We start from the raw sequence: 23,793 nt of genomic DNA, 5'->3' as shown, positions 1-23,793 counted from the left end.
TTTAAAAAGTGCACTTAAGCGTGTTAATAAATATTGTCATTAAAGTGTACTTTAAGTACAACTTAATTAGGCATTGTTACAAAGTGCATTTTAAAAAGTGCACTCAAGCGTGTTACTAAATATTGTTATTTAAGTGTACTTTCCTTAAGTACAACTTAATTTGACATTATTGCAAAGGGCATTTTTAAAAAGTGCACTTAAGCATGATAATAAATATTGTCATTAAAGTATATTCTATTTAAGTACACTTAAGTGGCCTTTAATTTTAATTATATTATATTATCCGCAAGTGCACTTTTTAAAAAGTATACTTTAAGATTTGAAGTACACACAAAGTACACTTTCAATACAATTAAGTGCACTTCTTTTTCACAAGGGATACCAAAGGGTCACCCAAGAAGATAGATCCTTTGATCACCAGAGCAAAGAAACAGAGAGACAATGCAGACCCCTTTTGTTTCCTTACTTCACAGGAAAGCCAAAGAGACTGTTCTACAAATAAAACTGCTTCAAAATTGTTCCAACAATTTCAATGGACTTATCAAACATCTTTTAACTACATACATTTTGCATTATGTGTCCACAAGTACTACCTGTAAACAGTTAGGCTTTAGAACACTCACAATTCATGCAAATATGTTAACTCTTGACTGAATGACTGAAAGTATGCCTTATTTGGACTTGATTTATTTCTTTTCATCTTTCTTAAATCATGGCTTGAATGAAATCTGTTTAAAATGTATCATATTCCAGTTAATAGAAATTATGTTAAAATGGCACTCTGCTAAAGCAGAGACAGACTGGTTTGTAACACTTATGTTTAATGGGGGCAGAGGAAGGCCCTCTTGAAACAGGACAATGTCTGATTGGCCAGGACTCCTCAGAGGTGTGACAAACAACTAAGTTTAAATGATCATATTGCAAGATAGTGAACGAGGAGTTGGTTCTGTTCTGGGAAAAGAAACCAAGACTAGTACCAAGAACAAGAAGAACAGACAAGCAGCTCATTCAAGCCATCCAACCTTCACTCACTTACTTTTCTTTTCTTTACTTAATTTTCCTTTACTGCTGAAAGTCTTGTGTCCTAAGTTTCGCCGCAAAGTTCAACCAATGACTTTTGCCGCTTCAACTCCAGCGACAAAGAGACTTCCTTTCATTGTTCCACACGGACCTGACCTGGACCAATCATCGACTTGGGAAACCCTTCTCTGCACGACGAGGGAAATTCACCTTTAAGTCAATGCAAGCAAGTACCTCCAGATGAAAACTGAACTGGTGCATTTAAATTAATGATTCATGGTTCGTTCGGGTCTTTGAAATGCATTGATAGGAATTCTGTTAATCATCTCACTCTCTCTCTCTCTCCAAAACTCTTTTGTAATCTAAACAACTCTTTATAATTCCCTATAAATATTTAATTTGAGCTAATTTTACTTCCTAGGGTGTTTTCCCTACACCACCAATTCACACATGACATGCAATAGAATAGATAGCCTAAGTAACAGAGTGGTGCTAAACCAGATCGAACTACCAAGAAATAAACATGCCGTTGAGGATTACAAAATATTGTGCAGTGTCTGGACTGGACAGTGACTCAACAAATAAGTAACTGTGTTAAATATAATGCCTGATCTGATATTATTGATTCATGTACAGTCAGATGATCTTGTCTGTGTGTCAGTAAATCAAACCCGTGACTAAACGTCAACTTGCATTGTTTCTCTTATTAAGAAACAATATTAAGAAACACCGTTATTTAACGGTGATTAAATTATATAAATAAAGCAATCAAAATAAGCTCCCTTTGCAATCATTGGAGCAGCGTGCGCTGAAGCTGTCAATCAAACAGCGCAAGTTTATCAGTGACTGACGCACAAAACTCCCATTTTATTCAACAAAATCTCTTAATTATATCACGTTTGCACTGTTAGTGAAGATGAAAGCATTTGTTAGTGTACAGAAATTGAGTTGCAATGACGAGATCACGGCTTTCATTTGCTCAACATGTCTGTGATCGACTACAATGTTCATCTCTGCAACCTTTCATGCCACGATCTAAATATAATGCCATAGATCTAAATATAATGCCATAGATCTAAATGTAATGCAACACTTTTCACGATTAGTTAACCTTGAGAGCTGTAATAGTAAAAACACGCTAAAAGAGAGAGTAATACTTGGCCATTTCAAATGGAAAGATGTCAGCCAATCACAGCAGGCGTTTACACTGAAGTCTCACAGAGACACGCCCCTTAAAACAGAGCATTCAAATCAGAGGATAAAATCAGGGTAGGAAAAATGCCTTTTATTTATAAATGACGACAATTTTGGATGTAAAAATCATACTAACATTATAAGTGCACCACAGGAAACATTATAAAACAATAAAACAATGCAGTTCATGACCCCTTTAAAATTAAATTTATTAATAATATGTTACTAATTGTAACGAGGCTGTTTTAGAAGATAGCATGTTGGATCCAGATGCAGTTTAAGAGTTTGTTTAAACAAAACAACAGATATAAATCCAGGCAGAGAACAAGAGTCCAGGCAATGAACAGGATAATCCATCACAGGGAACAACAAGAACTAAAACAAATGCACATGATACATCCAAGTAGGACAACACCAGACAAAGAACATGAGAAACACTGGGGTATATACACACATGGGCTGATTGGCAAACAAAACACCTGGGAACAATCAGAGAACTAATCAACAAGAAAAACTACAAAGGACTACAAAACATGGCACTAGGACAGGAAATACAACAAAAGTCCACAAGACAGGACAACACAGGCTGGGATCATGACACTAATGTACTAGTTATAAGTCTCTGGTGTCTCCAGAATGTGTCTGAGGTTTCAGCTGAAAATCCCCCACAGATCATTTATTATAGCTTGTCAAATTTGCCCCTGTTTGGGTGTGAGCAAAAACACGCCGTTTTTGTGTGTGTCCCTTTAAATGCAAATGAGCTGCTGCTCCCGCCCCCTTTCCAGAAGAGGGTGGAGCTTTAACAGCTCGACAACGACAAAGCTGGAGAATCTCACACAGCCAAAATGAGGATTGTCAGTAACGGTGTTCAGCCTTACATTGTTCAAACCGGAGTCGACACTGATGGAGAGACTCAGGAAGAAGTTACAACTTTTAGAATGAAACTGGACGTTTCTGAATGGTTAGTGGATAAATTTATGTAGTTGCTGTGGAGTTGATTCAACTCATCCACTAGCATGTGCCGTCATGTTCATCTTTTGTGTTGAATTGACCCTCGTTTGTGAAGCAGTCCGGCGTAAAATGACGGCATGTCAACAACACTCTACTACAACAACTCTTCCTCTTCTCTAAAGCAGCCCAACATGGCCCCGCCCCCTTTGTTGTGTGTTCTCGGGGGCGGGGTTTATGTAAATTTTAGGGTTTGTGATGTCACTAACACGGGAAGAAGCTCGTTGTAGTCCCTACCAGCCGTTTGTTGCGATTTCTGTAAAAGAAAATATCTCTCTTTGCATTGAACTTTGAGCGTCGTAACTTTGCAGATGTTGTTTATGATCAAACAGCAACATTACACACCATTTAAAGACACCATTAACATGCAGTTAAGTATATCAAATAAAAGGTAATATTAACATACTTAAAATACATTTGAAATTAATAATTTAATGTATAAAAATATGTGGGCAATACATTATAAATACATTTTGTATATATTTATCTTATATTTTAAATAATTCATAAGTGTATTTTCTATGTCTAATGAATACATTTTAAAAGTGTATGAAAGATGGGTTCAAGTGTACCACAAGTGGTAACTAAATACATTTTTTTTAATACAGAGATAGTATGTTAAAAAGCACATTTTAGTTCATATTCATGGTCTCTCAAAATAGCACAGTTGAGTACAATTAGATGTTCTTATATGTATATTAAGATACAAAAAATGTATATTAAGTACAAAATTAGATTTCTGGAATACCCCCCAGGTCTAAAGCAGGTCAAATGCAGTTGAAATGCCCAATCCTTCATTTAGCCTCGGCTGTACTGAAAAGGCATTCTTGTTTATTTTGATACTGTTTAAACTCAAAGTAAAGGAAGATCAGAGATAGGAGAGATAGGTACTCACTTCCCAAGAGCAAAGACTGTAGTTGCTATGGTCAAATTTTGTCGTTTGTAGATCGAATCAATCAATATGGGATCAAATGTTCCTTCCCATACGATTGGGGTTAACCATGGTGACAAGGGAATACCTTTGCCATCTGGGCTGTTTTAAATAAATTCAAATACATATGCATGAAATGCAAATCCAAATGCGTATTAATATATATACACAAAGAACTGTTCATTGTCTTACCCCAGTACACTGGGCTGATCATATGAAAGCCTGTACAACAAAAAAAGGAAAACAAACAAACAAACAAACAAACAAAACAAACAAACAAACAAACAAACAAACATACAGTTATTATACACTTTTTGTATATTTAAATGCACACATATATATATACTTAAATATTTGCATGTATACTGTACATTATATACACATATATATAAATATAACAATTTTTTTCCTAAATATGTGTCACAGAGCTCTGAGACTTTATATATACAAATCAATTATGCACGCACACACACACACACAAATATACACACACACATATATATATATATATATATATATATATATATATATATATATATATATATATATATATATATATATATATATATATATATATATATATATATATATATATATATATATATATATTTATGTAAACACAAACTTTTATTTTGGATGCGATTAATCATTTGCCCAGCATTGAAATATACATATACATACAATAGCTGGTGTATTAAGCACACGACAAAGAGATCAAGTCAAAACAAGGCTTTATCGTGATCATTTACCATGGTGAATGACTAGTGGCGGGAAATAGAACAACAACAAGTCCAAACTAAGTCCAAAACAGAGTGCACATGTAACATAATGCACTGATATATGTCGGCCGATACAATAATTCTTTTAAAGGTCCCGTTCTTCGTGATCCCATGTTTCAAACTTTAGTTAGTGTGTAATGTTGTTGTTAGAGTATAAATAAAATCTGTAAAATTTTAAAGCTCAAAGTTCAATGCCAAGCGAGATATTTTATTTAACAGAAGTCGCCTACATCGAACGGCCAGTTTGGACTACATCCCTCTACTTCCTTCTTTAATGACGTCACTAAAACAGTTTTTTGACTAACCTCCGCCCACAGGAATACACAAGAGTTGCGTTTGTAGAGTGTGTTTGTCGCCATGTCGTCGAAACGCTGTTATTTTCATCCCGCAGTCCAATCACCGGGTCTGATTCCGGCTCAAATTGATAGGGTAAAATTAAAGACATGTTTACAATAACACTGAGCGCATGCATCTCCACGTTATGGTAAGAGGCGTGACCTTTCCGGGCGAAATGCGCTAAACTGCTGTCGAATCACAACACAGGAACCGCTGGCACAATCAGAACTCGTTACGTATTTCTGAAGGAGGGACTTCATAGAACAAGGAAGTCATCAGCCCGTTTTTATGACAGTGGAAACAGCGGTATACAGATAAGTAAATTATGTGAAAAATACGGTGTTTTTTTACACGCGAAACATGAACACGTTATATTGCACACTATAAACACAATCAAAGCTTCAAAAAAACACGAAAAACGGGACCTTTAAAGCTGATAACCGATATATTGTCCGATAAATCTAAATCCAAATTTGAATATACTTTGAGAACCTGATTACAAAAACGCTGAAGGTGAAGAGCTGAAGAGCACCAGGAAACTGAAGAGCTTTTCCAGTGGGTTATTTTATGACAGAATCAATTCAAAACCATCATGGCAATCAGTGCTGAGGTGTCTCAGCTGAAGGAAATAATACGTAATCTAGCAGCTTTAATATATTGGCCTAATTTTCTTAAAGGATCAATAGCGATAACATTAAAAATGACCATTTATCGACCAATATCAATATGTCTCCAATATATCGTGCATCCCTACTTTCCAGCAATGACTGTATGATTTTTGAGATCCATCTTTTCACACTGAGGACAAATGAGGGACTCAAACACAACTATTAAAAAAGGTAAAAACATTCACTGATGCTCCAGAAGGAAACACGATGCATTAAGAAACAATGCTTTTCCTGGGCTCTGAATAAGACCCCGTTTCTAAAAACTCACCACACAAGTCACAATAAGTTAGAGCAAAACTGTTGAAGGAAGTGTTGTACTCACCCTTGTGGCATTTTCAACTGAAAGTTGTCCTGGTGCTCTCTTTCTCCTCTAAGAAATAAGAGATACAATCAGTGGATACTTGTGTTCTGTAATAAAACTTCTGTTGTTTTTGTGTTGCATGTGTGTGCAGGCACGTTGTAACACCTAACTTTTTGATGCTACATAAATAAATTGAGGGACCACACAGACTGCTACATTTCTACGACCCATGTGTATTCAATGCATATTGCGAGCAATACATCAGCATCAACAAGTCTATTCCAGCACCACAGTCCAAGAAACACCATCAGTTGGAAAGTCCATCAGTTCATAGGTACAGCAATAAGTAGTATCCAGCCACAGATCAGTCTTCAAAGGTGAATGTGTGAGACAAAAGTCCTTAAGTGAAGTGAAAAAAATCCATATCAGCAAATTCATCAGTCATTGACCACAGTCAATGAGATGGTTAGCAGATGGTTGTTAGATGAACGAAGACAATTAGTCCCTTTGGTCTAGGTCCTGTTTGAAATTGAGCTGATCCTTGCACACAAGAAACCCTCTGCATATAAACAAACAATAAACAAACATGTGTCTGATGCTAAGCCCCAACAAAATCATATTTACATACATACATACATACATACATACATACATACATACATAGACAGATGCTTACTTACATTTGAGAATAGGAACAAGTTGTTCCTCAAATCAGGGCACCAACAAAGGACAGCAAACAAAGGTGAGAAGACATCCAATGTGCTTAGCACACTACTTCCTGCCCAATACTTCTTCTCTAGCCCTTTTAGGCAGTCAGCCAACTCAGACTACAGATCGCCCCCTACTGATTGGGTTAGCTATAACATTAGGTAATCTATTGGGACTAATGTGACAGAACTGTTACAACGTGACACGAATTTCGTTATCAGAAGAGTATGCATGTACTGTATGCGCACCGCACGTGCGCATTTAAGTTTGTTTTTGCAGTAATTAGTTTATCCACAAGGTGGCAACCTTGCCCTGGAGGTGTCGATTTAGAAGGTAGTCAAATAAAAACTACATAAACAGAACAGACTGGAACGCATGCAAGCTACAGCAACAATGGAAGCCTATATAGACAAGAGATTGTGCAAAGAGGTTAGAAAGTACCTTAATTTGTACAACAGCATGAAAGAACACAAAGATGTTTACATGGGTTGTACCTCGTAGCGAGAGATTGCTCAAAACTGCGCATGCGTAGAACGCCTGTGTATGCGTATGAGTCAAATGAAGTATACTTTCCAAGGCTGTGCGTTCAACTGTGCTCGTACACTAGCGTACGTTTAAACAAACAAAGTATACCCAGAGCTTAAAGGGTTATTTCACCCAAAAATTAAATTTTTGTCATCAATTACTCCCCCTCATGTTGTTCCACACCCGTAAGACCTTTGTTCATCTTCAGAACACAAATTAAGATATTTTTGATGAAATTTGAGAGGTGTATGACTTGTCCATAGACAGCAAAATAAACAATACTTTTTATAATAAAAAAGTTATTATAAAAGATTATAAAAACCACATAATCTCATTTCTTAACACTTAATAAAACTTAATAAAACTAATTAAAAAAAAAAAAATGTTTTCCTTTTGAAGGGAACTCGAGCTGCATCTCTTTAAGGAGAGTGGCTCGGCTCGCATTCCTCGCAGGTTGGGTCCCGCTTCTGCTGAGGCAGAGCGGCGTCTGCTGTCGTGGGGTTCGCAGATGGATCTGACAGAGGGGTTAGAGACGAGCGCTGCCCTATCTCAGCCCTCACCTGCCAGATCTAGTGCCTCAGTTCGGAGTCAGGAAGCACGCGCTGCGGTTTCTTCCGCTCAGGTTGAGGCAGCTGCACTGATGGAATCCAGTTCTGAGGAATTGGATGTGGTTAGTGTAGCTACAGGAGATACTGAAGACTCGCCACTTCAGTCTCCTGCAAGTGAGGAGCTCATGGAGGTTTTGACTCGTGCCGTGGCCAAGTTAAACAGCGATTGGCCGGCCAAGAAACAAGAGCTGCAAATAAAGATCAAATTAGATGAACATTATTTACAATCTAGATCAGCTCAACCTCCATGTTGGGGCTTACCATTACCAAGCCTGTCTCATACTGTGTTTACACACCACAAACTTCCATATACAGCAATGTATTATGTATTAGAAAGCACGGTTATGGGACAATGCCAAAGGCAGAAGAGACGCTCATGAGCCATCTCTCCCCTCAATCTGCATCGTCCCTTAAAAGCCCTAACGCTGTCCACCAAGCCACTTAAAGCTACATCCTCACTGGGTCAGGCTGCAGTGTGCCTGCATACAATGTCCATCTTGCAGGAATACCAAGCCGACCTGCTAAGGACCTGGGGGAAAGTGAAGAAGTGGGGGCCAGAAGTGTCAGGATTCTGAGGGTGGTCCCCTCCGAAGTCAGGCGGCGTTCACTGCTTCATACGGTGCCCGTCTTCCTTCGGTGTCCTCAGGAGGGCGCTCTGCCAACCCCGGCGCAATACTCTCTGATGCAGCCAAGCTAGTCGTTCCCTGTCGGTGCGCCTCTTCAGAGCACTGTGCTGGCTGCCAAAACACACCAGAGGCCAGCCTCGTGAGGCTGGTGCCCTTAGTAGATTTTCTGGCAGAGTGGAAACGTCTGTCAAATATATCTCAGTGGCTGCTGCAGATGATATAAAAAAAAAAAAAAAAGGTATGCTATCCAATTAAGAACACGGCCACCTCGATTCAGGTGGGTTCTGCCCACTGTGGTGGGACCCGAGCAGGCTCTGGTTTTGGCATAAGAAGTAGAGACTCTGCTGCGAAAGGAGGCTATAGAAAGGGTTCCTCCTCTCAGCAGGGAGTCAGGATTTTACAGCCGGTACTTCAATGTCCTAAAAAAGGATGGGGGGGTTGCGGCCAATTCTAGATCTGCAACAGTTAAATCACTCTGTAGCAAAGCTCAAGTTCAAGATGCTCACGGTCAAACAAATCGTGTCACAAATCAGGTCCGAGGACTGGTTTGTCATGATAGATCTAAAAGATGCATACTTCCATGTATCCATCCTCCCACAACACAGAAAGTTTCTGAGGTTTGCTTTCGGGGTGAAGCTTACCAATATCGGGTTCTTCCTTTCGGCCTAGCTCTGTCACCCCACACCTTCACCAAATGTGTAGATGCGGCACTGACACCCTTGCCCTTCTAAACTACATTGACGATTGGTTGATTCTAGCTCAATCAGAGCAGATGGCGGTTCAACATCGAGATGTTGTTCTCGCACATATGAAGAAGTTGGGGTTGAGGCTGAATGTGAAAAAAAAGGATGCATTCTCCAGCTCAAAGAACCACTTATCTAGGCGTGGTGTGGGATTCGATTGTGATGCAGGCTCGTCTGTCGCCTGCCCGCATCACATCAATTCTCTCAACTGTAACAGACATAAAGCTAGGCTAGTCACTCACTATCAAACAGTTTCAAAGACTGTTAGGTCTTACGGCAGCAGCGTCCAACGTGATACCTCTTGGCCTGCTGAACATGAGACCTTTACAGTGGTTGCTCAAAACCAAGGGGTTCTCTCCGAGGGGGGATCCTTTTTGTGTGATCAGGGTCATGTGGCGCTGCCTTCGTACCTTAGTTACATGGAAAAAACCTTGGTTTCTGTCCCAGGGACCTGTGTTGGGAGCTCTTGGTTGTCGTGTCATGCTAACAACAGATGCATCGCTCATGGGCGGGGGGGCGATCATGAGTGGTCGCTCTGCTCAGGGTCTGTGGCAGGACCATCATCTCACCTGGCACATAAATCACCTGGAGATGTTGGCAGTATTTCAGGCACTGAAACACTTCCTTCCAGACCTCAGATACCATCATGTACTTGTTTTTTCCGACAACACATCGGTGGTCTCGTACATAAATCATCTGGGGGGGTCTGAGGTCGCACCCATTATACAGACTGGCTCATCAGATCCTCCTGTGGACCCAGGGCAAACTGCGCTTAATCAAGGCAGTTTATATCCCAGGGTACCACAATTTGGGAGCAGACATCCTGTCGAGACAGGGGCCGACGTCCGGGGAGTGGAGACTTCACCCCGAAGTGGTGGAGCTCCTATGGGAGAACTTCGGTCGATGTGGATCTGTTTGTGTCTTGAGAGACGACTCAATGTCCATTATGGTTCTCCATGACAAACACATTTCCCCCGATTGCGCTGCTCCCGGGAGTTCTGGAGAGAGTTCGCTGGGACGGGGTCCGCCTATTGCTTGTAGCCCCATTCTGGCAGGCCCGAGTATTGTTCTCGGACATGATATGCCATCTAGACGGCTCTCCGATCAAGATTCCGATCAGGATGGACCTTCTCTCTCAGGCGAGCGGGTCGATCCTTCATCCCTGCCCGAAGTTGTGAAAACTGTGGGCTTGACCTCTGAGGGGGCCCAGCTCATGAGTTCAGGTCTCTCAACTGAGGTTGTTGAGACCATCCTCCACTCCAGAGCTCCCTCCATGAGGAAATTCTATGCCTTGAAGTGGAGATTATTCACTTCATGGTACGGAAATCACCAGTGGGACCCAGTTAACTGCCCCCTTGGTGCAGTGCTGGATTTCCTGCAAGAAAGATTTTCCAAAGGGCTATCCCCCTCCACAATAAAGGTGTATGTGGCAGCCTTAGCTGCTTACCACGCTCCTTTGAGTGGTGTATCTTTGGGGAGACACCCACTTATTACTCATTTCCTTTGTGGCACTATGAGACTTAGACCTGCAGTTCGCATGAGGGTGTCAGCCTGTGATTTGGCCGTTGTTTTACAAGGCTTCTCTGTGGCTCCCTTCGAGCCTATCGAAGAAGTTCTGAGAAGATCTTTCTGCTTGCTATTTTGTCTCTCAAGAGGATTGGAGACATTCAAGCCCTCTTGGTATCTCCCTCGTGCCTGGAATTTGCACCCGGTATGGTTAAAGCTTTCCTGCACCCTAGACCGGGTTACATTCCGAAGGTCCCTACTAATATTGTAAGGCTTATTGTACTGCAGGCGTTCTGTCCTCCTCCCTTCCGGACATCAGACCAGGAGAAATTGAATCTGCTCTGCCCTGTGAGGGCATTAGATGCGTATGTCCACAGAGCTGCCCTGTGGAGGAAATCAGAACAGTTGTTCTTCTGTTTCAAGTCACCTAGAAAAGGTCACCCTGCAGCTAAGTAGTGGATGAGCAAGTGGGTGGTCGAAGCCATCTCACTTGCTTATGAGTCGGCTGGTCAGCCTTCACTCTTGGCTGTTCGATCTCACTCAACCAGGAGTATGGCCACACACCTTCATGAGGTTCTATGAACTGGACCTCGGATCCACTCCAGGGGCGCAGGTGCTATCATCTTAGTGATGATTTCACATGGATGGTCACTTGCTCATATGGCGACGTGGGTATTAGCTTTCCCACAGCGTTTCAACGCAGCTCGAGTTCCCTTGAAAGGAAACGTCTTGGTTACGCATGTAACCTTAGTTCCCTGAGTAGAGAACGAGCCGCTGTGTTGCCCTGCCATACTCCTGGCATGCCCGTAAGTGACTTTCTTCAGTTTTCCAGAAGCTGAATCAATGGGTTTTCGGTTAGGCTTTATAGTTTCCTGGCCAGTGACGTCACCCGCTTATGATGTTTTGTCACTCCATTGGACTGATTTCATATGTGCTTCACGACGCAATCACGCAGAGGCGTTCCCGCAGCGTTTTGACGCAGCATCTTGTTCCCTACTCAGGGAACTAAGGTTACATGCGTAACTGAGACGATCTCCATTACATTTTTTGACACTTTACAGATCAGCAAACGAGGGGAAAACAGTTAGCAAAACATGCAGTGTGTTAAAAACGAAGTAGAACATTTTGCCTGCAATTTATATTTTTCAGTTTTATAAAGACATTCTATTCAGTTTCACTTTATATTTTCATCAGTTTCTTAAAAAGTTATGTTCAATATGTTTTGGCACAAATTTTAATTCCATATTACTAGGCGTTACAGTTACTATAAAGCAAAAGTGTCCAATTACAGGAAAGAAGTAGAGATAAAATAGAAAAAAAGCCCTTAAAAACAAGCAAAAACTGATATGTGACTTGGCCATGATGACCAGTAAGTGTGAACACTCACTGTCAAGTCAAGTCATCTTCATTTATATAGCACTTTTCACAATACATATTGTTTCAAAGCAGCTTCACAGTGACAATAGGAAAATTCTTATCGAGCTAAAGTTGGTTTATGATTGAATCACTTCCGTTGTAAAAATGGTTAATTATTACTTTAGGTGCTGCTTAAATGACACCTTTCCTACTGAAAAATGAATACCTTTAATGCATTATTGCCGTTCATTTACGTGTTTAGTCTATAGGTTTGCATGTTTGAGTGTGTGTGTGCACAGAAGCTGTCTGAAAGTATGTGCATAAATAAATGAATGCATACTGCTGTGAATATGTAAACATATGTTTTGAGTATGTGTTTCCGTGAGTGCATGAACAGTGACTACTTATTTGAGGCAGAGTCTTTGGTCTTCTTCGGGATATCTGAAACGGATATGTGGTTATAATAATACTGAAACTTTGCATGGCCAGTGTTGGGTGTAATTGTGTCTATAATCAGAATATATTCACCTCTGATTCAGTAATAAGGGATTTCTCTTCATTTTCTCTTATGTTATTTTAAGTTTTTTTGGTGTTATTATGAATCTGAACACTGCTGTTTCCTGATGCAGTGGCACTTTTATGAGCTATTCTTTAAAGACCCAAAGGATGGAGCCATTTATTGGTTTACCAGGAATTACAAAAAATATATATAAATAAATAAAATTGATTGGTCAAAACAATGAAAAACCTAATGTCCAAGAATGAATATTATTTTGATTAAAGTGCACCTATTTTGGAGGTCTCCTGCAACAGGTTTACATGCATCAAAGGTCAAAAAACACTTTCATTTTCTCATAACATACATTTCACTTCAAAGTTTTCAAAGATTCTCAAATGGCTCGTCTGAAGATGCCGTGTCCCAATTCACCTACTTATGCTATGCCCTAAAAGTATGTTCTGTTTTTCTTATTTCAGACCAGACTGGTAGGACTCGCCGCAGAGTATCACAGTAACTGCATGACTCGCCATAGACATACACGGAGAAAAGTAGTTCCGGCTAGAATGTTCCTCCGCAAGATGAGTGCAGTTCTGTTTATTAACCGCTAGAGGGCCAAAAATCACGGACAGCAGCTTTAAGTAAAAAAGTACATACTGAAGAGTAGGCAGGCTTTGGAACACTACTTCATGACAACTGTGTCTTTAATGGACAGTTCTGTCGCTTAGTTGCATGAATCCCAGGGCTGGACTGGGACTAAAAAGTGCTCTAGAAGACTTGGAATGTAGTGCAGAATGTGTGTTTTTATGGCACCTTTCTAGTGATTATAGTAGTAATGTAATTAGTCTGGTGCAACTTCACAACCAACAAGGTGCATGGAGTGGTAAATATATAGTATAAGAAAGAGAGAAAACCAGCAGCACTTGTGGCACAGAGGGGTCAAAAATAAAAACAAAAAACTTTCTCAACCCAACCTGCATGTTTTTTTTCGATATCTTGGTGGGCAGTTTATTAATGAACTAACCCTTTAACATACATTTTTGAAACATGTCAAAGTAATCAGTTGTGAAGAAACAGTATCCCATAGAAAAATAAGCAATTATTAACTGGTTATGTTTTAGAGATATTTGCTCAAGATTGTTTTGATGGGTGAAAGTTGAAAAAGAAAAACACTCACCTGAGTGAGGTGGAGATGTAGCACAAATAAATGAGTCTGTAAGGAAACACAGTAACGGATCATGAATAAACAAGTGAAGCAGATCATATCTTTTTTCAATGGAATTACCCATCAAATTTAATACACAGATAAACAGTCCTGTCACAGTAGTTTGATGAGGTGTTGCAGTGATCTAACACACCCAAATACTGTAGCAAACACACAATATTGTTTAGAAAAGTTTATAAGGGTTGAATCTAGGGCTGACCGATATATCGCATGCGATTGTCACGCACATTTCGTCAGTAAAGCCGGTTCCCTGATTACCGCTAAATCACCATCACCTGCTTTCAAATGGAGCGCCATTTAATAGACAGAGCCGTAGTTCACTGACAAACCACGCGTTCATTATCGAAGGCAATTCATCTGCGGTAATGAACGCGATATTGCGTAGCTTGTCAGTGATCTACGGCTCTGTCTATTAAATGGCGCTCCATTTGAAAGCAGGTGATGGTGATTTAGCGGTAATCAGGGAACCGGCTTTACTGACGAAATGCGCGTGACAATCGCATGCGATATATCGGTCAGCCCTAGTTTAATCTGTTCCTATAAATGTCCAGCAGACCAACAGAAAGACTGAAGTGAATTTCCAGAAGCTACTGTGGTCATCGTTTCTAGTTTTAATGTGATTTTATACAAATCAACTAATGACCAAACCCAAAGTGATAAAATATGAAAAATGGTGATAGAGATATAACTGACAAGCAGTGTTGGGCAAGCTACTTGGAAAATGTAGTGAGCTAAGCTACCAGTTACTCTACAGTAAATGAAGCTTCACTACACTGAAGCTACCCCCCTGGGAAATGTAGCAAGCTAAGCTACATCAACAGTAGCTTGCTACATCTAAGCTACTTTTAAAATTTTCATTTTTATGTTGAACATGTTTTATTACAAATCAATGCTATCTCAGTGCTCAATAAAACTGTCAGTCAAACAGATAGGCAGGTGTAATTGTTTAGTTCAATTGTTTATTGTCTTCCATATCAATATGGCAACAAAAACAAAATCAAAATACAAGTTATCCACGTAATAATGTACGCACCTGTTTGCATGGGCATGCTTAATATAGGCCTTTGCAGAACAAAATGCAAGTTAATGTCAAACTCAACTCAGCTCAAACTACAGTAGCAAAACAATTAAGAGCTCCAAACAGTACCAACAACAAAAAAACACACAAAGTGTGTGTGTGTGTGTGTGTGTGTGTGTGTGTGTGTGTGTGTGTGTGTGTGTGTGTGTGTGTGTGTGTGTGTGAATGTGAATGTACGAGATTATCACACGTAGGATATGGCCAGGCTGGACCCTGATAATTTTTACAAGAGGTGTTTATTCACTCGACACAGCAGAAGCTTTTAAAAATTTCCATCAGAAAGGCAGTTTCTCTTTGGTCGGAAGATGTCTTTTCCTACACTAAAGAGTCGCTCACAAGCTGCGCTAGCAGGGACTCCTGTGTTGTACTCAATGAAGATCTTCTTCATTATTGGAAGGTTTTGGAACGCATTGACAAGGTTGGTTTCAGCAGATTGCAAGTAGCTGCCCACTTCATTCAGAACTGGTCTTGTTCTGAGAGATGGGAAGTATCCAGTTATTTCATCACCATCATCACTTGGGTCCTCGCCATCTGTCTGCATATGATCATCATCTGCACACTGAGTTTGAAGCAGGTTTACTTCTGCTTTTAGTTTGGACACAACATCAGCCTTCTTTCCACTGGGGATGTACGCCAGTCTGAACATAGGATGAGCTGCAGAGGCTATGAGCAACCTTGCATCTTGAAAAATGTATCCAAACTTCTGCTTCACCCCACTGATGATTGCATCTATCATTGGTTTACAGTGATGTATGTTTGCCTCATGCTTTATATGCTCCATAGAGGAGAATTGAGATTGTTGGCGCCAAAACTCCAGTGTAGGCCATTTTATCAGATTGTAGTACATCAATGGCCTTGGCCAGAGGTGCCATTACCTTAAAGATGCAAAGAAAAGGAAATACATAAATTACTGAAAAGTGATAGCAATAATAATAGTGATAGTAAGTGATAGTAATGATAACAAGAGTTTTCCTATTTATAATCATTATCATTCTAAGTAGTAGTAGATTAACATTCAGTTAACAACCTATGAGAAAAATTCATTATACAGTACTAGTAAGCTCAGTTACACAGAGGTAAGTGGTTGCCTTTATGTTCAAGCAGATACATGGATTACAGCATGAACACCAGTTAACTTAAGCACATATCAAAATAAAGAGGATATTTACCTGAACATACTCCTGTATGAGGTTGAGTTCTGCCAGTTTGAAGCGAGTCACCTGAAGCCTCTCACAGGTCTCCTGGAGTTCTTGTTCTTTTGTCTGGATACAGGTATTCAAGCGTTCCAAGGCATGGTAAGTGGAGTTCCACCTTGTTGGACTGGGAACTATCAGCTGGCAGCCTAGCTTGTCTTTGATTATGTCTGAAGCTTGTGGGCTTCTTTGTTGCTTGTTCCATAGTGCCTGGCATTTGCCAGTCATTGATCTTGATATTTTTTTGAAGGCCTCTGACTGTGTCAAAGCACTCTCAATGTCTCTTGTTGCTACCAGGTTGAGGGTGTGGCAGGCGCATCTCTGATGAGGTGGGAGACTGTAGCCTTCTTCTGTGTCATTTAAAATGTCTGTGATATCTATTAAGACAGCGTGCTCCTCTTCTTCTTCTTCCTCATCGTCCTCTTCTCTGTCTGGAATTGTTCTTTGAACTTCTGCAAAGACACTGAAAGCCTTCACAAAATTTGAACCGTTATCTGTGGTTGTAACGGTCACCTTGTCTTTTATGTTGAAATCTCTGTGCACATTTTCCAACATCTCAGCCAAAACATCATATGTGTGGCGCCCTTTAATTCTACGACAGGCTAATGCCCCAGAGCAGATGGTTAAAGTTTCTTGGTTTATCCAGTGGATAGTCACCCCAAGGAAGCTTCTGTTGTTTGAAGACCATGCATCTGTTGTGGTACATAAATGTGTCTGTTTGGACAAAATCACAGACAGTGTGCTTTTCATTGATGTATACTCATCCTCAAGCATTCTTCCCAATGTTCTCCTGGACATCAAATGCCTGCTGGGTAAAATCTCTATCTCTGAATAAATCTATGTATTCTGGTCTCTCCACAGTGTGAAGTGGATGCAGTCCTTGAATGGTGAAGTTAAGGATCAACTTGTCAAATCGCTCTTGGGTTACAGTGGGGTTACCTCCTCTGAAATACTTTGCTACATTGCCTTGTATGAGAGGAACAGGGTGTTCCTCCTCATTTCCTGGTGTGCTTCTCTTCTTGGTGTGCTCACGTTCCATTTCTATTGAGGCCATTTTAGTTGGATGAATCCTCTAGGAAATGTTAAAAACATTTTAAATTAGGTTTTATATTATTTTATGAATTTTTATGATTAAATGCTAAAAATAGTTGAATTATGTTTGAGATGTAGTTGTACATTATATGTTGCAATACTATGTGCATACGTATTTGCACATTTAACCCCTTTAGTGCAGAAAAATAAAGTTTGCTTATAAAACTCACAAAATTCACAATGTGAATGTCTTTGGAAAACCAGCAAAATTGATTTATTTTCTGATTTACTGTTTTCTACACTAAATCATCTTAAAGAACATTATGTGGAAATATAATCTTGATTATATTGAAATTATAATTAAATAATATAATCATATCAATGATTAAAATCAAACTTTAATGGGGTTTTTAAATTCACAAATTCTTAATTTAGCACGAGGGCATGTGCTATTTTCCCCTTTGTTTACAATATATCTGAAATGTGATTTTCTTTTTATTAACAAGGGAAAACGCTTTTTTTCTACCAACAGATAGGAAAAAGATAGCTAGAAAGTGCTTATGGTGTTTGAAGACTGAATTGCGATGGTTGTGTATTTGGGAATCACCTGAATATGTGTCCTCAAATTTGTGTTTGATGTCTTCGAAGTTGAAAGCAGGTTCAATCTGGGGTTGCACAATAAGCATCTGAAAACATATTTTCTCTCTGTTATCTCGGTCAGTGTCATGTACTTGTCGAGGTACGGCCACGGCGACTCGCTCCTCGGGATCAACTGTTCTCCGACCTCACCCTCTGCCATTTCATCAAGTCATTTTTTGTGTGACTGGCCAGGGACTGGTACCGTCTGGAGCAGAAGGTGGCGGTAATGCATCATAAAGCTGGTTGGTTGCTATCCACCGTAACCACGAACAAGATGAAATGGCGCCGGCGCGTCACTTACTGATCCAGGATCAGTGATCTTTACCAGTTGTATTTCCCGATTTTGAGTTTGAGCTTCAGAAATGCTTGCGAAAATGTAGCTTGTGTGGAAGTTACCGCACTACTTGGTAAAAAAAGAGCTTCGCTACTGAAAAGCTATTTGATTCAGAAAGCAGCAAAGCTACGACCACGCTACTGAGAAATGTAGTTAAACTGGTAGCTTCGCTACTTGTAGCGACGCTACTGCCCAACACTGCTGACAAGCTACAGAAGTTAGTAATGTAATAAGTGCATTTTACAGTAATTACTGCACATTGTCTCTTTCACTTCCAAATAACTCTTTCACTTCCAAATAACTCTTCCAAAGACCTGTTTTACAAGAGAATTTGTTGTAGTCGTGTCTAGATGCAAGTCCTTCATCTGATCTGGATACAGCCCGGATCCGGCAGACTACGGTAAACCTCAATATAAACAGAAAGACTAATATTAGCATAGATGCTATTCTTCTTCTGATATAAAGAGTACATCTGGTGTTATAGGAAGTGTTCCCGGCTCCAGCTGACCTAATTTATACCGCCTAACAATCATTTAACTGATTTGAGAATAGAAATTGATTATGTGTTATGTGTATGCCATCTTAAAGAGATGTGTTTTTAGTCTAGATTTAAACTGGGTAGCATGTACAGGGTGAATAGCAACGGTCCTAGTACTGAGCCTTGTACTCCATACTGAACTTGTGATCAGTGTGACATGTGACAGGTTATGTTCGGAGAATTTTTCTATGGCTACTTACATATCAGAAAGTTACCTCCATTTTTGGAACTGAAAGTTAAGATTATTTGCATACTTACCCTTAATCTCTTAATCTCTATTTCTGTTTTATTACGTGATAGAAAGCCTAAGGCCTTCTCAAACCGTTTGGCAAACCCATTTAATCTGCTGCCTATTACACGTCAAACCAGTGGTGTAGTCTAGTTGTTTGTAGTGAGTATACTGTGATTTTTCCCTCCCAGCCTCATACTCACCCGTCCCAGAGTGACACCCCATAAGCACCGCCACACTCACTAATGCATATAGTATGCATCTGATCTAGGCTACATGTTATTGAGAGCATTCTGAAAGACTTAAATCTGGGCAAAACAAGACTTTAACAGCCAACGGCATTTACAGCTGAAGAGACTGGATGATTTTCTGCTGTTTAGTGTCAATCACCATCTAACTCAGACAGTTAAGATAACCTTAGAAATTATATGAATATGGTCCCTGGATCATAAGTTTTATCAGCTGGCAAGTTTCAATGCACATTTAAGAGTGCAAGTTGCAACTATTATTACAAAGTGCTGGGTTAAAAACAACCCAAGTTGGGTTGAAAATGGACAAACCCAGCAACTGGGTAGTTTTAACCCAACTATTGTGTAAAAATTGCTGTATTGCTTGCTTAAAATGAACCCCAAATAGGTTGGAAATTAACATTTATTAATATTAAATATAATAAAACAGTTTACTAATAAATTATCACCTTTTGATTATTATTGTTGTCTCTAGTAATTATGTATCAGATTTTTAATTTCCAATCTATTTTGGGTTCTTTTTAAGCCAGCCATATAATAATTTTTTTAAAAATAAAATTTTAAATAAAACTACCCAGCAGGTTGGGCAAACATTTAACCCAACTGCTGGGTTAAAACAACCCAAACCATTTTCAACTCAGCTTGGGTTGTTTTTAACGTTAAAACACTGATTACGCGAATACACGAGACATAATACGGATTTAATTAAGATGTACTGTATCTTTGAACATACCTTCGGAAGGCTTGAAGAAAGTTGCAGTTCAACAATCCTGAATGAAACAGCCCCTCCTAACTTTACTTTTATGAGTGTCTGCAGAGCTGTTAGGAGAGGTGGAGGTGTAGCTGCTCTATTTAAAGATGTCTATCAATGCAAGCAAGTGTCATTTGGTGATTACTTGTCATCCGAATATTTGGGTATTGTGTTAAAAGGTGCTCCTCGCATTCTACTTTTAGTTATTTACAGGCCTCCAAAATACTCTCCAGACTTTACAGAACTGTTATCAGCAATTTCCTCAGAGTTTGACTGTTTTGCTATTACTGGGGATTTTAACATCCACATAGAATTCAATATGGCAAAAGAAATCATAACTGTTTTGAATACTTTTGATCTGACTCAGCATGTACATGGACCCACACAATCGTGGACATACCCTAGAATTAATTATTAGTAAGGGTCTAAACATTTCATCCATTGTCATAAGGATGTAGCACTATCTGATCATTTCTGTATTTTCTTTGATATATTGATCTCTCCTACTGTTGAAGCTAGATCTATCTCCGTCAAAAAGCGATGCTTAAATGAGAATACTAGTGCACTGTTTATGAAGGCTATATCTTTAACACCAAGCATATCCGCAGACTCTGTTGATTTTCTCTTTGATTCTTTTAACTCAAAAGTACAGAATGTTATTGATAACATTGCTCCTGTGAAAGTCAGGAAGAAAAGTGGCAGGCAAAAAGCACCGTGGAGAAACTCAACAGCAGTGCAAAATATGAAAAGACAATGCAGAAAAGCTGAGCGCATGTGGCGAAAGACAAAACTTGAAATCCACTATAACATCTATAAAGATATCCTTCATGCTTTCAATGTGGAACTAGGCAAAGCTAGACAGACCTTCTTCTCAAATATTATAAACAGAAACTTAAACAACACCCGCACTCTTTTTTGCTACTGTAGAGAGACTAACAAACCCCCCAAGTCAGATTCCCAGTGAAATGCTCTCAGACAGCAAATGTTGTGAGTTTGCTTTCTTCTTCTCTGAGAAAATTAATATTATCAGAAAGGCGATCAGCACATCCTTGAGCTGCACTGGGGTAAAACAGATCAGATCACAACCTCAGAAAGTAGATATTATGTCCGTTTTCGAAGCAATTGATAGTAAAATTTTGGAAGAAACAGTACAGCACCTTAAAACATCAACCTGCACCCTTGACACACTTCCCACATGTTTTTTCAAAAGCGTGTTTAACTGTTTAGAAGCAGATCTCCTAGAAGTGGTAAACGCCTCACTTCTCTCTGGGACTTTTCCAAAATCCCCGAAAACTGCAGTTGTCAAGCCCCTCCTGAAAAAGAGCAATCTGGATAACACCATATTGAGCAACTACAGACCAATCTCAAATCTTCCTTTCATAGGCAAGATCATTGAAAAAGTTGTTTTCAATCAGCTGAACAAATTCTTAAGCTTGAATGGATATTTTGACAACTTTCAATCTGGTTTCCGACCGCATCACAGCACAGAGACAGCACTCATAAAGATAATAAATGATATTCGCCTAAACACAGATACAGGTAAATTATCAGTGCTGGTTCTACTCGTTCTCAGTGCTGCGTTTGACACTGTCGATCACAACATTCTTCTTGACAGGCTGGAAAACGTCTCGGGTTACGTCTGTAACCCTGGTTCCCTGAATAAGGGAACGAGATGCTGCGTAGTCGCTTTGGGAACGCCTCTGCGTGATTACATCTTGAAGCACTTGTGTAATCGAACCAATAGTGTAACGGGACGTCAGAGCGGGTGACGTCACGGACCAGGAAACTATAAAGCACCCCTGAGAACAAAGAACGCTAGCTTCTGATATGGATGAAGCAAGCGCTCACAGGTGTGTAGGGAGTATGGCTAAGCTACGCAGCGTCTCGTTCCCTTATTCAGGGAACCAGGGTTACAGACGTAACCCGAGACGTTCCCTTTCATGAGAACATCGACGCTGCGTAGTCGCTTTGGGAACGCTATCCCAACTAGGCCATAAGACCAAATGCCTGTCTGTATCATCTTTCAGGATGACAGAACTGAGGACCCTGGAGTGGAGCCCAAGTCAAGGTTGTAGAACCTAGCGAAGGTATGATGAGATGACCACCCGGCAGCATCACAGATATCATTGAGGGGAACCCCGAAATCAGAGCCTTTGAGGCAGCCATACCCCTGGTAGAGTGTGCCCGGACGGCCAAAGGTGAGGGCTGTCCGGATGACTTATAAGCAAGAGAGATGGCCTCGACCACCCACTTGCTCATTCTCTGCTTAGACAAGGGACCTCCCTTGTTAGGGGACCCGTAACATACAAACAATTGTTCTGTTTTTCGCCACAGGGCAGCTCTGTGGACATAGGTGTCTAAAGCCCTCACTGGGCAGAGCAGATTCAGTTTTTCCTGATCCTCATTTGTGAAAGGTGGAGGACAAAAGGCCTGCAGTACAATAGGCCCTGGGACATGAGTAGGGACCTTGGGTATATACCCAGGTCTAGGATGCAAGAAAGCTTTGAACATTCCAGGCGCAAAGTCTAAAGATGAAGGAGCAACTGATAGTGCCTGAAGATCTCCAATTCTTTTAAGAGCCAGCAAAAATACCGTTTTTAGCGTGAGGAACTTCTCATGTACTTCCTCCAAAGGTTCAAAGGGAGCTGCAGACAGCCCTTCGAGTACAATAGCTAAGTCCCAGGATGGAGTCTTTGTACGCACAACCGGCCTCAGCCTCTGGGTACCACGGAGAAAACGCATGACTAGTGGGTTTCTTCCCACAGAAACACCCTCCAAAGGAGCATGATAAGCGGAGATTGCTGCTATATAAACCTTCAATGTAGAAGGAGTTAGGCCATCCGAGAATTTTTCTTGGAGAAATTGCAGTACGTGACTGATAGAGGAGTGGAACGGATCCACTTGAGACTGGCTACACCAAGTAGCAAACAGCTTCCACTTATATGCATATAGTTTTCTCGTGGACGGAGCTCTGGAGTGGAGTATGGTCTCCACAACCTCAGTTGGGAGAGACCATACTCCTCAGTCTCCACAACCTCAGTTGGGAGACCAGATTCTATGAGCTCGGCCCCCTCAGAGGCCAAGCCCACAGTTTCCATAACTCCGGGCGGGGGTGAATTATTGCGCCGCCTGCTTGAGACAGAAGGTCCTGCCTGATTGGAATCTCCATGGGGAAGCCGTCTAAAAGGGACACTAAGTCTGTGAACCATACTTGGGTTGGCCAGAATGGGGCTACCAATGTGAGATGAACCCTGTCCCACCGAACCCTCTCCAGAACTCCGGGGAGCAGAGCAATCGGGGGGAAGGCGTTCAGACGCAGCCTCGGCCACGTCTGTACCATGGCATCCAACCCCAGGGGGGATGGATGAGTTAGTGAATACCACAGCGGGCAGTGAGACGTCTCTTTCGAGGCAAATAAGTCGACTTCTGCGCTACCGAATTCTTTCCATATCAACTCCACCGCCTCGGGGTGGAGTCTCCATTCCCCGGGCCTCGGCCCCTGCCTCGACAGGATGTCTGCCCCCACATTTTGATGCCCCGGGATGTAAGCTGCTCTCAGGGAGAGGAGCTTTCCCTGGGACCACAGGAGGATCCGATGGACTAATTTGTACAACTGACGAGACCTCAGACCCCCCTGATGGTTGATATATGAGACCACCGACATGTTGTCTGTACGGACCAACGCGTGGTGGCCCCTCAGGTCTGGGAGGAAGTATTTGAG

General features: G+C 40.7%; 2 protein-coding genes across 2 annotated transcripts in view; both read right to left on the bottom strand.

Annotated features, from left to right (window-relative positions):
* LOC125270868 (globoside alpha-1,3-N-acetylgalactosaminyltransferase 1-like) overlaps window positions 1–23,793 on the bottom strand; it is a 201,621-nt gene that overhangs the window by 77,498 nt on the left and 100,330 nt on the right. Inside the window, exon 9 of the mRNA XM_048194875.1 lies at window positions 13,983–14,018. Coding sequence (XP_048050832.1) covers window positions 13,983–14,018 — 36 coding nt within the window. The remainder of the gene's footprint in view (window positions 1–13,982; window positions 14,019–23,793) is intronic.
* Window positions 15,268–17,339, bottom strand: LOC125270871. The gene is made up of 2 exons (XM_048194878.1): window positions 16,278–17,339; window positions 15,268–15,983 (listed from the first exon to the last, which is right to left on the bottom strand). Exons 1-2 carry the CDS (start codon window positions 17,097–17,099, stop codon window positions 15,870–15,872), a joined length of 936 nt encoding a protein of 311 aa, XP_048050835.1. The 5' UTR covers window positions 17,100–17,339; the 3' UTR covers window positions 15,268–15,869.

The sequence above is a fragment of the Megalobrama amblycephala genome, linkage group LG6, assembly GCF_018812025.1.
Source record: "Megalobrama amblycephala isolate DHTTF-2021 linkage group LG6, ASM1881202v1, whole genome shotgun sequence".
In the NCBI taxonomy this organism is placed as follows: Eukaryota; Metazoa; Chordata; class Actinopteri; order Cypriniformes; family Xenocyprididae; genus Megalobrama; species Megalobrama amblycephala.
This window is presented reverse-complemented; position numbering and strand designations above follow the sequence as displayed.

Coding starts and splice junctions, on each gene's coding strand:
- LOC125270871 (XM_048194878.1), bottom strand. CDS start 17,099: ATGTCCAGGAGAACATTGGGAAGAATGCTTGAGGATGAGTATACATCA. Junction 15,984..16,277: donor TCATACAGGAGTATGTTCAG/GTAAATATCCTC, acceptor TGCATCTTTAAG/GTAATGGCACCTCTGGCCAA.